The 13,589-nt window shown below is 35.7% G+C and overlaps 1 protein-coding gene across 4 annotated transcripts in view; it reads left to right on the top strand.

Annotated features, from left to right (window-relative positions):
* Positions 1-13,589, top strand: part of KANSL1 (KAT8 regulatory NSL complex subunit 1) — a 160,916-nt gene that overhangs the window by 132,361 nt on the left and 14,966 nt on the right. For all 4 annotated transcript variants that reach the window (XM_037163683.2, XM_037163681.2, XM_037163684.2 and 1 more), the window contains one exon: positions 11,272-11,443. In XM_037163683.2, the coding sequence (XP_037019578.2) occupies positions 11,272-11,443 (172 nt within the window). The remainder of the gene's footprint in view (positions 1-11,271; positions 11,444-13,589) is intronic.

Genomic DNA, 13,589 nt, shown 5'->3' with positions numbered 1-13,589 from the left:
GAAAACAAATGTTTAATGGCAATATTGTTGCTTACTTACATTCTGAATTACCTCTACTGCACTCCAGAAGCAAATATAAAACTCAGTTTAGGGCGCTCATTCAGTTACTGTTTTACCAGACTGCTTAGTTGAATCATGGCTGGGGTTTTTATTCTACCAAGTTTTATCAGCATTCTTGAAATTGGAATATAATAATTAAGACATACTTTTAATGTAGTAGCACATCTTTTTGTCCCTACAAGGCTGTTTTTATGTCACCAGTATCTTATAACGAGTGACTATGATACAAAGGGTTCAGTAAGATAACCTTGTTGGACATAAATGAGAATGAGACCTATTAGTAAATTATGAAAGGCTTTGAATGCCCAAACTGTTGATTTGGCTTTATCCCCTGATTTTAGAGATTTTTAGAGTTTTGAGCAGTGAAGTGTCATATGCTGTTTTTTTGGAAGCTAAACCTGCAGGTAGTGTATCTTGGAGTGGATTTGGTGCAAAAGAGATGAGGCAGAAAGAAACACTAACAATAGTAATGCTGGAGGAAATAATAGCCTAGAGGCTCTACAGTACTGAAGATGCAATAGATTTTTTAAGTAGTTTTAAAGAAGAATCAATAGGGTGTCATAAATGAATATTAGAGTGAGGAGGACAGAGAGCTTTGAGGATGGGAGAGTGAGGTCATTTTCCATGGAAATCAGTAAAGCCTAGGGGGAGCATGAGATACTTTCCTGTATCATGATTTTATGTAATATTAGGACAGATCATTGCAATTTGCCTATATTGTTATTTATTATATATTTCATCACTTTAAGGGTCTAATATGTTAGATGTTAGTAATTAGCTAAGCCAATGAAGAAACATTCAAGTGGGAAGTATTTGTAATGTATCATGTTCATTTTGTGGTCTGCTGTTTCTATAACATAGATGTTTATGACTTAATCTAAAACATTAGTTTCTAAATAGTGAGATTTTAGATCAACAAATTTTTTAAAATAAATTTGGGACCAGTGTGTAGGGTTGCTTTTTATTTTGTTAAGTGAAGTTATTTTATAAACTGGATCATAGTACAAGTGGTATTTTTTACCCTGACTGGTGTGGCTCAGTGGATTGGGCGTCCTGCAGACAGATGGTATTTTAAAAGGATAAAATAACATGCCTTGAAATTTTGGAGTGGGACTTACACTTCTTTTAATTTTTTAAAAATAGCATTTCTTATCAAATGGTTTGACAGTGTTCTAGCATGGTTTTCAAATTTTTATAGTCTGTTAGAGGAGTGTAATTATATAGGAGGATTGCTTTGGGTTAAATTTTAAAGTTAGCTTCTGTAGGATTTCCAGTGGTCCTCTACTTTTTTCCTCTTGTATCACCCTTGAGGAACATAGAGGACATTCTCTTGAGGCTTAGGACCATGATGTTTTTGGTTAAGGACTAAAGAACTAAAATGATTATGAGTCAGTATCAAGTAAAAATGTTTATATCAAATGGGATATGGTCTTTATTGATAGGAGATTCTTATGATAGACTTTGGAGGCCCAACTCTTCGGTAGTAGTCTTTTGGGAAGGAGCAAGGGTGCTATGTGGAAAATTGTAGTTCCTTAGGAATTAAAGCTGCTAGAGTTTAGAACACTCATCTCTAAACTTTTATGAAAGTGTTTTATATATGAAGTCAAGGTGTCAATCCTTGCTGCTTCTGAAGGCTATAGGGAAGAATTCTTTCTTGCCACTTCCTGCCTCTAGTGATTGCCAGCAATTCTTAGCATTTCTTGGCTTGTGGCAGCATAACTTCTGTCTCTGCTTCTGTCTTCACATGACCATCCTCCTGTGTGTCTGTGTCTCTGCATTTTCACATGGTCTTACAAGGACACTAGTTTTTGGATTTCAGGCCCACTCTAATCCAATATTCCTCTTAAATGATTTACAAATAAGGGCACATACCATGGTTCTGGGTGGGATTGAGTTTTGGGCAGGGCCTGGGGAGGGGACATTATTTTACTCAGTATACTGGTCTTTGTACATTGGTCCTTGTCTCTACTGCATATGATAGTTGAATCATTTTCTCAATTCTAAATCTGGAAGAACGGTTGATAGGTGCTATTCCCAATTCAGTTCCTAAGTTTGCTCTGAAATAGTTGGATTTTCTTTACTCGCACTGCCAGTTTCCTGGGGCTCTTGTGCACCACTGAATTTATTTTATGAAGAACTTCAGGCCTCTATGTATGGAAAAACTTCTAGGTTTACCTGCCTCTTCCCCTAATTATTTTAATTCTGTAAAGTATAAAGAATGAAGTAACAAACATGTATGTGCATTCCACCCTAAATGTTAATATCTTAACTTCATGTGCGTGGTGTTTTTTTTTTTTTAAGATTTTATTTATTTTATTTTTAGAGGAAAAGGGTTGGAGAAAGGAGAAACATCCTTGTGTGGTTGCCTCTCCCATCCCACTACTGGGATCTGGCCCCCAACCCAGGAATGTGCCCTGATTGGGAATTGAACTGGTGACCCTTTGGTTTGCAGACCAAAGGGTCCCGATGAGCCTGTTGTGGCTCAGTTCACTGAGCCACAGCACTTAGGGCCACTTCATGTGTTTTTTTAATATTTCAAAGAAAATTACAGATAAACAGTGTTTCTTTTATTTTCTGCCTCCTTTACTTGCTTCCTTCCCCACAGGCAACCACTGTCATGAATTTGATAACGTATACTTTCAGTTCGGGTTCTTATTTGTACTACATACATTTATGCATAAGTACAATGCAGTATTGTTTAGTTTAAAGTTTATATAAAACTGTATATAGGTCCAGGCCAAGTTGCTCAGTTGTAGCATTTTTACCCATACACAAGGTTGTGGGTTCAATCCCTGGTCAGGGCACATACAAGAATCAACCAGTGAATGCATAAATAGGTGGAGCAGTGAAACGATGTTTCTCTGTCTCTTTCCCCCTCTCCCTCTCTCCCCTTCCTCCTCCTCCCCCATTCTACCTCCCTCCCCATTCCCTTCCTCTCTCTCAAAATCAGTCAGTAAAAAGGTTTTTTTTAAAAGTGTGTGTGTGTGTGTGTGTGTGTGTGTGTGTGTGTGTGTGTGTGTGTGATCATGGCATACATGTTCTGCTACTTGGTTTTTTTTAACTCAATTGTGTTTTCAGGTCTCTGTTGATATATGTCATTTTTGGCTTTTTTAGGTAGTCCACATTCCTTTAAAAAGACATTGTTTTTGGGTGTGAGCGTATTCATATCCTGTTTGTTGACTTCAAAGTTCTAAATTTAATGCATATGTTTAGCTTATTAATTGTATTCATATCTTCTGTATCCTTTGGTCTTTCTGTTTGTTTTTGAAATATATTCGATATATAACATTATATAAATTTAAGGTATATATAGCATGTTGATTTGATATTTATATTGCAATATGATTGCCATTGTAGCCTTAATTAGCACATCTATTATGTTACGTAGTCATCATTTTCTTTTTGTGACCATATGAAACAATGAAAAGAATAATTAAGATCTAGTCTCTTACCACTTTCAATGTTTATAATACAGTGGTCTATTATCACTATACTGTGTATTAGATCTCCAGGACTTAGCTATCCAGTAGCTGCAAGTTTGTACTCTTATACAACATTCATCTCATTTCCTCATTCTCCCCCTCATTTCATACATACACATACACACACATATATATATTCTGTGCACACGCCACCCCACCCCCAATATAATTCCAAATGACTAGTCAGGTACATAGGAGTCCATGATTGTTTGTTGTTCTTTATTGTTTGAAACATCATCATTCTGTTGTTTTCCCTTTTGATCTGTGTTAATGCTTTTGTTTTAAATAGATTTCTTTGATAAGTGCTTGCTAGATAAGTCTTTCCATCTCTTTTAGTTTTTCTGTGTCAGTTTGTTATTAGGTGTATTTTTAAGGGGCGAGTTAAATCTATTTACATTTACTTTGATTACTATTGTATTTGGAATCATTTCCACAGTAATTTTTGTAAGACAGCCTTTTTTTGCATCCCATTTCATCCTTCTTGCCCAGTACATTCTTTAGTAGCTCTCCACCAGCATTCTTGTGGTTATAATGTCTGTGTGTATGTGTGTGTGTGTGTGTAATATTTTGTATGTAAATGTGTACATGTGTATTTGTGAATATACATAGTTATAGATTGGCTTTATTCTTGAATGATGGCTTAACTGCATGTAAAATTTTATTCAACACTTTGATGGTATTGCTTTGCCTTCTGATATTGTTGTAGATGAAAATTCGGATGTTCCATTAAATGTTTCTATGTAGGTTTATCTGCCTCTTCTCCCTGGTAACTTAAAGGCTTCAACCTCCTACCTTTCTTGTTGTTTTTTAATGTTTTGCAATGTCAAGGTGCATAATTAGAGAATGAACTAATTTTTAGCTATTTAGGGTCTTGGTGTGTACCTTTGTTCTGAGAGTTCTTGTCTCCTGAGTTTTGACATTTTTCTTCTCTTTCATTCTCTTTTTAAATATAAAATATCTGTTAGATTATTGTATCTGTTAGATTATTGCAGATTCTTATTCCTAACTTTTTTTAGTATTTTTCAATTTTATCTTTTCGTTTTGTGCTCTGTACTCTAATCTTTTGACTATTCTGTCCCTCCTATTCATTAGGTTTCTCTCTGGCTGTATTTAGTTTACTGTTAAACCTGTTGTTTAAGTTTTTTTACTTCTGTGTGTGTTTTTAATTCAGAATTCATGGTTACTTTTGAAATATCCTTTCCTGTTCTTATTTTATTATTTCCATTCTTTCCTTTACTTCTTTGAACAATTTAATATACTTATTTTTAAAGTTTTCAAATTGTTATATTTCTAGCTTGTTGGGGACAGATTCTTCCCATTTATCCATCTTCTGACTGCCTCATGTCAGTCGCTGTTCTTGTGTAATTTTTCGCAGTGATCTCATCTGGGTCAGAGGTGAGGGAGGCATGTTTTCTGTATGAGTCTTATGATCCCTGGCCTATGGAACAGTCCTTAACACAGTTTTCATTAGATTCTGAAGAAGCCTCAGGAATGTAGGTGAATTTTGAATGTCAAATTTTTAGCTTAAGGTTCCTCCACATTACACGGGTAGTATGAATTTAGACCCCTTGTCTGAACTTCGGTTGGGACTGTGTTTCCTCTTTCTCCACGGTGACTTCTCCAGTAAAGTTCCAAGGTGGATGTTAAAACTTTTTCACCATTTCCCTGCCTAGTTGACCAAGACTTTCTCAACCTTCCCTTCACTTTATGAGTTCTACTTCTGTTTTTTGCACCTCAGAATTGCTTACTCTGATTCCAGCTACAAACCTTTTGGCATTGTGATAAAGTGTGTGGACTTTTCCGAATAAATTTTTAAAACAAAATATGGACTATTGGGAAACTCAATAGTTGAAGTGATAATTAGAATATAAATTTGTGGTATAGTGACATCTGTTTTTTTAGTAATACATTAAATAACGAGATTCAGCAGCAAGTATAATAACTGTCATGATTTCAAAGTATAGATCACCCTTTAACAATGTAGATAGGGTTAGGGATACCGACTTCCTATGCAGTTGAAATCTACAGATAACTTCAACTCCCCCAAAACTTAAACCCTTTAATAGCATACTGTTCACCAGAAGCCTTTCCAATAACATAAACAGTTGATTAATATATATTTTGTATGTTGTTTGTATTATATATTCTTATAATAAACTAAGAAAAGAAAATCATAAGGAAGAGAAATATATATACTGTATATATTGAAAAAAATGCATATAAGTGGATCCATGCAGCTCAAACTCGAGTTGTTCAAAGGGTAAACTGTAGTGACGAGCATGAAGATACCAAGATACCTGCCACCACTGTAATGTGATGGGTGAATCAGTTGGGAAAGCACTTCATGCCATATCTGCTGCTCAAAGATTCATAAAAGATGATAAAGACTTAGAAGTCTTTTGTTAAAAAGAGGAAACTCTTTGTTTTCCTAACTTATTTGACAAGGGAACCTTTGTAAAGTAATGCCGATTAAACATGGTCATGAACTACTAGAATTCCAAGAGAAACATTTCAGAATATCTGCTTTATGCTCTGTAATCTCTGTTTAGGTGATGTTTATACACTTGGCAATACTAAAAGTTAAAAATATGAAAACTTTACCCACCAACATTTTTTATTTCTTAAAATCTCATTCTTAAATTGTGACTAGATGCAGATGTTTTTAAATATCTTAAAGGAAATACACAGAAATGTTTTATAACATTGACTTAGTTATTGATCCCACTTTATTTTCATATATAGTCTTAAAGTTTATAGAAAATAAACTAATAAAAGATCAAATGATTGCACATTTTCTACCAGTGTTTCATGCACTTGAATTTGCTTTATTGCTGTGTGCATGTACTACAGATTTTTGAGTTGCATATATACAGTTTTTAATATTACTAGTATTGGCATTTTAGATGCCACATAAGAAATAATGCCACAGTTTCTTTAACCATTCCGCAGTTTATTTTTCACTGTTACATACCACGTGAGCCATGAGCATTTTGGCACAAATTTCAGAATCTTCCCCTATTCCATTGTCATCTTAGTCCCTTTGGTTGCACCATCAGCTAGTTCCTTGGGGATCTAGTGTCTAAGAAATACTTACAAAAGTAAGTATTTCTTTATAATTTATTTGCTGGTGTAGCTCAGGGGATTGAGCGCAAGTCTGTGATCCAGAGGATCTCAGTTCGATTCCCAGTCAGGGCACATGCCTGGGTTGCAGGCCAGTTCCCTGCTGGCCAGTTCCCAGCAGGGGATGCACTAGAGGCAACCATACATTGATATTTCTCTTCCTCTCTCCTTCCCCTCTAAAGATAAATAAAATTTAAGGAAAAAGTTAAAAAGAAAAACAAAACTCAAAACTCTAAAAAAAAGAAATATTTACCAAAGTAGAAGACTCTACTGTTATTATTGGTCCTGTATATATTACAAGTTTAGGCTGTATTAAGATTGAATCAGGTAGTACCATCTCCAGTGTTGTGGGTGATTATTGCCACCAATGATGCTTTTAATTGTAATGGTGATTTTTTACTGCTATCAGAGACTACTCTGTTCACCAGGATTTTTTAAAAATTATTGTTAAAGTTTGTTTGACCCAAGATCCAGATAATTAATGTCCATATACATTCCAGTGAGTCTGTTAAGTCTAGTATTATAGGTTTCCTCTTTATCTATTTTTTTCCCTTGCAATTTAAACAGTATTATGAAGTGCTTAGATATGATAGTATTTGCATTTGCTTTTTGCTTGGGTTTCGCAGTTTAGTAAGTCTGTGGATTGGTCTTTTTTCCCCATTCTGTCTTCTCCACCTGGAATGCCAATCAGTACATTGGGCTTTGTCACAGTGCCCTGAATGCCCTTTACATTCTATTCTGTATTTTTCTGTGTTTTTTTCCTCTCTATTTTTAAAAAAAATCTAGTTGCTATTAACCTACCAGTTCTCTTATTCTCTCTTCTGCTATGTCTCATGTGAAATTTTTCTGTTAAGTTTCCACTTGATTCATTTATATATACCTGATTTTTCTTGATTTTTTCATTTTTCTTTTCTGTATTTCCCTGAGCATATTAATCATTTATATTTATTTTGTTATAAATGTTAGCTGACTCCAAAATCTGGATTACTTGGTACTCTGTTTTTGATTTTTTGTTTTCAGTCAGCATAAGATAACAACATTTTTAAGACATTTTGGCTGTTTCACTGTTCTCTCTCAAGAGCAGATTTCACATTCTTTCCTTCCTAGGCTTATAGAATGGGGGCTGAAAACTTTAGTGTGCAAATTGGGATGGAGCTGAGTTGCAGCTGGGTTACAGTTTTGGTGAGGCATTTTTCCTCTCTGGTCCCTTCTTAGAGCGTAACCCATTGTCCTCCAGAAGATGTGTTTCTCCACACTTCCATGGTTCTTTGCTCTCTAAATCTTTGTTCCTCAATATTGTTATTATTTTAGCATTTCTCTTAGTAGCTTAAATTTTTTTGCTTTGTTCTTTATGAATCTGGCCTTTCTAGTTATTCTCAGAGTTGTTGGTTTGCTGTAACCTACCCCTTTTCTTTATAATTTATTTGCTGTGAAGACTTCATTATTTATCCCTTTGTATCTGTGAGGTTGTGTTTTTTTGTTTGTTTGTTTGTTTTTTCTGATTTTATCCCTGTAGTGTAGCTTTCTTCCCTTTTGACATATCTAGTGATGTTTTTATTGGATGCTGGACATTAAATTTTATGTGGTTGAAGGATATGGATTGTGATATCTTCATCTAAAGGGGCTTTGTTTCCTTGGCAAGTAAGTTACTTGAGGTTCAGTTTTTCCTTTATTAGGGATGGTGAAGAGTAGCTTATTTAATAGTTAACTGCACTCATCGAGAGATCTTTTAGGGTCCTTCTTGAATGCCCCATGCCACTTTTCTGGTCACAATCAAAAGCCTCCCACTTATGTAAACTCTCAGAATCATTCAGTTGACAGTTCCTTGCCTGACCTGATGGAGTTTCACCTTGTATGTGGGCTTCGAATTGAGCAAACATTTAAGAGGATGTCATGAAGATTTCTATACGGCTTCCTCTTTTAGAGAACTCTGCTTCACCATTTCAAGTCACCTAAGCCTCTGAACTTCATCTCGTGGAGTTTCTTTCCTCAACTCAGTGAAACCACTGTGACTGTTTAGATCCATCGCTCTGTCTGCTGTGCAGTCTTTAGGCGGTGTGCCTCCGTGCAGAAAGCTGGGTCTGTCACAGAGGCCACCTCGTGTTTCTCCGTCATAGCTGCATGTTGTCTACTTTCCTAGTTTATGGCTGAAAGATAAATTGGATCACTGTTATTGCTTCATGGCTGGAAGTAGTTCTGTGGTATCATTGGGTTTTTTCCAAAATTTTATTGTGAAATTACTCAAATATGGTAAAGTTGAATGATTTTCCAATGAATAGCTGTCAGCTGTATATTTATCCCAGAGGCTACCATTAACATTTTACCATATTTTATTACATATTCATGTGCCCTATCCATTCATTAATACTGTATTTTGCCATGTATAATGTGCTTTTGTGTATACTGCGCACCCATGATTTTGGCCCAGACTTTCAGGGGAAAAAATTTTTGTTTTGATTTTTTAATTGTTTTTTAAAATTTACACTTAGAAACAAAACTGATTATAATATTTCAGGGCGTTCTTTTGCATACAGATGTAGTTATTGTGTTCTAAAGTTTATACTTTTAACGTATGAGCATAAATAATAGAATTAAAAACATTTTTATAGATTTGGAATTAGTATTACTCCTGTATAATGCACATCTTTATTTTTCGCTCATAAATTTAGGCAAAAAGGTATTCATTACACATGGCAAAATATAGCATGTTTCTACTGTGTTAGAAGTCAGTGATGTTCCTCTGCTGCATTTCCTGGAAATTGGTAGTTGGAAATAGAGAATTGAACAAATTAGTTTTGAGCTTGTCAAGAAAACAAAAGGTGTCTTGGGAACTTGCATCAGAAGACATCTTGTCTCTCCTTTTGTGCCATCAGCTATTGGTGGTCATTGCCTGGACCTATTATTTCATAAGGAATTGAATGACCGGAGGTATTCTACTTGTATTGTTTCTATTTCATTTATTAGCTAGGCTTTACCTATAAAGAGAAAGTTACCCTTTTCAACTGTTTTCCCTAAGCTATAGTTTGTACAGGAAAAAAGCACAGTTAGTGTTTTCTTTTTGTATACTATTTTTTAAAAAAATAACTCGGTTTCCTACCATCTTCCAAGGGCAATCATTGAAGTCTTTGGTGGAGAGGGGAGTATGTATAGTTTATGAAGTCATCAATATAGACATACCTGGGTTATTCAGGCCGTTGATTTTTATTATTATTATTATTATTATTATTATTTTAAATGTTTTGATTAGTGGAAGCCTCTTCAGGCTTGCTCTTGAGTCCTGTTGCCTTGACTCCAGTAATCTTGACCTTTCTTAGTTCTTACTATTAGTATGTAATGGGAGCCTGTTCTTTGAATTTTTCTAGGAGGCCTGGCCATAACTTGAGCCCTGTGGTTTTCAACAATTTTACCTTTCCAGGAAACATTTGGCAGTGTCTGTAGTAATTTTTTATTTTCACAAAGAGGGAGGAAGGAGGGTACTTTTTTGCACCATGAACAGAGACCAGAGATGCTGCTGCTTACCTACAGAGTACAGGGACCACCCTCACAATAAAGAATTATTCGGCCCAAAATGTCAGAGCTGCTTTTGAGAAATTTTGCCATATACTAACTAGTTCAGCTAGCATTTGTGCGACTTTTTAAAAGTTTATGAAATGATTACCTTTCCTACAATTCATGAAATTCACCTTGGAGGACTTTTATTAACAAGTAAATTTGAGGAGATCATATGAATTGGCCAGTCATATGACTGACCTTCACAGACAGAACCTTCTTTGCATGCCACCCATCTTAATGTGGTTGCAAGAAGTAGGCAGTTGAAGAATGTTAATATAAAGACCACATTGTTTTTTCATACTTATCTTTCTCCTGTACATGACCATAAAGTCAAACAGCTTTCAGGAGATGTCTCTGCTAAAACTAAATGCAGCTCTTGCTGCTGTTACAGTCTTTGCTAGCAAGTTTTGATGCTGCCCTTGCTCCTAGCATCCTTTCTCATAGTGCCTTTCCATGGGCAAGTTTTTCCTCCTAGGACTGCATGCTGCCCAAATGATTTTTTAATGCAACATGGTTCGGCAAATGCTAGACTTGTTCTAAAGAGTAGCTAATGAGTTCCATGTAGGCCAGGAAAACTTGCCACCTTATTTGAGACACCTGAAAGTCTTTTTTTTTTTTTTTTTTTTTAAGAGAAGATTGAGATGTAGTTGCTTTTTAAAGTTCTTAGGTAGATGAAGTTACAGGAGAGAGCAAATCACATCCCACCTGGGAATCAGGAGCCAACTATTCACCTTAGCAGATGGTTGAAAACATGTAGGTTTTGTAAAGTGTTCTTAGAAAACACAGTTTTAGTGGCTCTACAGTATTATAAGTTTGAAACACAGGTAGTACTTAGAGCATCAAGTAACTGGATTTCATATTATTAAAGAAGAAGCAAGTTTACTGTTACTTTGAAGGTTCATTTGTTGGAGAAATGGAGGTCTTAACAAACTAATCATATTTTGTTAACAGTGTCACAGAGGTATCTAGAAAGGACCTTTTGCATCTTTGGTATAATGAGTGGGGAGCTGGGTTTTTATCAGTCACTGAATTGTCCGTTTTCTTTGGCTCTTCGCAGGTTCACCGGAACAGTCCAGTGCGTTCTGGCTGTGACGTGAATCCCTTCTGTGCACTGTGTGGCTCCGGAAGTGCCAATACCATGCCTCCAGAAATCCACTATGAAGCCCCTCTGTTGGAACGACTGTCCCAATTGGACGCTTGTGTTCACCCAGTTCTGGCATTTCCAGATGGTAAGAATGACCTCAGAATATAGTCTAATAAATAAGACTTACAGACTGGAAAGTGAAAGATAATCAGCCAAGATCCTGGTGCGACTCAGGTATAATGATGGAATCACATTCTGCCAACAGAAGTCTTCTCTTATAATTTTGCAAATAGGATAAAAAGATCCATCAGACCACAGTGTGCCACTAAAAATTGTAACTTGCCAAGAGATTTTCCCCCAACCCTTTAAGTGGCTAGATGGAGTTTAGGGTCAGTTGGCTCCTTCATTATACTCCAGTATATCTTTAAAATGTTTTGTCTGCGTGCCCCATGTTGTAAAATAGTGTGGGCAGCACTGTTCTGAGAGAATGTTTTCATTTGGGGGGTGTATGTATGTATGACTGGGGATGGTTACATGACAGCTTTCCAGGGCTTGCATAAGCATAGATCTTCAATGTAAGCATGTACTATTTTTCTAAGGTAACAATCTACCTGATAAGCCTTTGTGTCTGCCAATTTTCTACCTCTTTTTTTTTTTTTAATAATTGTTCTTCGCCTGTTTCATGAAAGAAAGTCATTCCTCTTACCTATATTGAGTCTGTTTTCTGTTTTGTTTGGTTTTTCTATATTGAGTCTTAGGGTGGATCTTGCTACAGAGTATAAAAACTGTAGGCAGTAGGGACACCAAACAAAGGGACCATTTCCAAGAATACATAGTGCCTGAAGGAGAATCCCATGGAAGTTAAATTTTTAAAAAGTTTGAATTAAAAATTAATGATGATGGAAGTACCTAATTTTGTGTAGATTCTGTGCTTTACCTGTCTGTCATCCTAGAATAAATAGTAAGAGAACAACTGAAGTTAGACTTTGACTAAAAGTCTGATTGACTAAGTAGATTTAAAAGAAAATTTTTTCCTTCAGCTAATTAAGCTAAAATACATTTACAGCGCTGGCTGGTATAGCTCAGAGAACTGAGCATGGGACTGTGAAGCGCAAAGGGTTGCTGGTTCAATTCCCAGTCAGGGCACATGCCTGGGTTGCAGGCCAGGTTCCCCTTTGTGGGGCACATAAGAGGCAACCACGCATTGATGTTTCTCTCCCTCTCTTTCTCCCTCCCTTCCCCTCTGTCTAAAAATAAATAGTCTTTTTAAAAAATAAAATACATTTACACTTCAAAGTGTTGATAAAAATATTTTAAAGCATATGTAGTATTTTAGAAAATACAACTTTTAAACTATCTGAATTTATGATTTTTTTAAAAAATTGTATTTCATATGGGGGAGGTACGTGAGCAAAAATGTTGAAACCACTGCTCTAGATAGAGGCTGCAGGAAGCCAGTTCTTTCATCTGTATTGATTTTATTGATTTTTCAGATAATTTCATGATCTGGCCCCAGCCTATGGGATGTAATTAGCATTTCTTCTCAAATGGTTGTGGCATTTTATCTATTATGTTATGACTGTTTTATTTTTCATTAGTTAAATTTTAAGGTTCCTGGGGATAAGGTTCCATGTTTTTCTTCCTATTTTTGTCCTTTATAACACTTTATAGATAGTCTATACAAGTGTTTGCAAGGAGGATGACTGAAATAGGAGTACTTAAAAGGATATCTGAAGAATGAGAATTACGTGGGATGTGAAATTTACTTGGTTTGGGGGGGTGTGGTTAGCATGAATGGTATGTAAAACTTTTTTTCCCCTAAAGAGACAAATGCTCAGTATTTCGGATTTTGTGAATTGTGCTATGTTTAGTTTATGGTTCAACTACACAACTCTGCCATTGTAACACAAAAGAAGCCATAGACAATATATGTAAACAAATGGTGTGGCTGTGTTCCACACCAAAACTTTATTTATAAAAACAGTCATTACTGATACCTATTCTAGACAATCTCCTCTTTATCTGTTCTTTAAATTCTGAAACAATTCCATGACTTGTTATCAAAACTCCCTTCCACTAAAGACAGGGCATAGCATATATAATATTTTTGCTGCCATTGACTTCTTTCTGGAAAGAGTAGAAATACTTGGAGCATATGGATAGCAAGTTAGGCAGGGGTTTAGGTCAGGAATGGTACAGCAATGAATTACCTCTATAACATTATGGAAGACGCTAAAACATTTTTCCTCTGTGTTTCAGATTCCAGAGTCATGGCTTCCTCCTTCTCTTGC

The sequence above is a fragment of the Artibeus jamaicensis genome, unplaced genomic scaffold (assembly GCF_021234435.1).
Source record: "Artibeus jamaicensis isolate MK-2021 breed Jamaican fruit bat unplaced genomic scaffold, CSHL_Jam_final contig_1998, whole genome shotgun sequence".
Lineage (NCBI taxonomy): Eukaryota > Metazoa > Chordata > Mammalia > Chiroptera > Phyllostomidae > Artibeus > Artibeus jamaicensis.
Note: the sequence above shows the minus strand (reverse complement) of the source record. Positions and strands in the feature narration are given on the sequence as shown.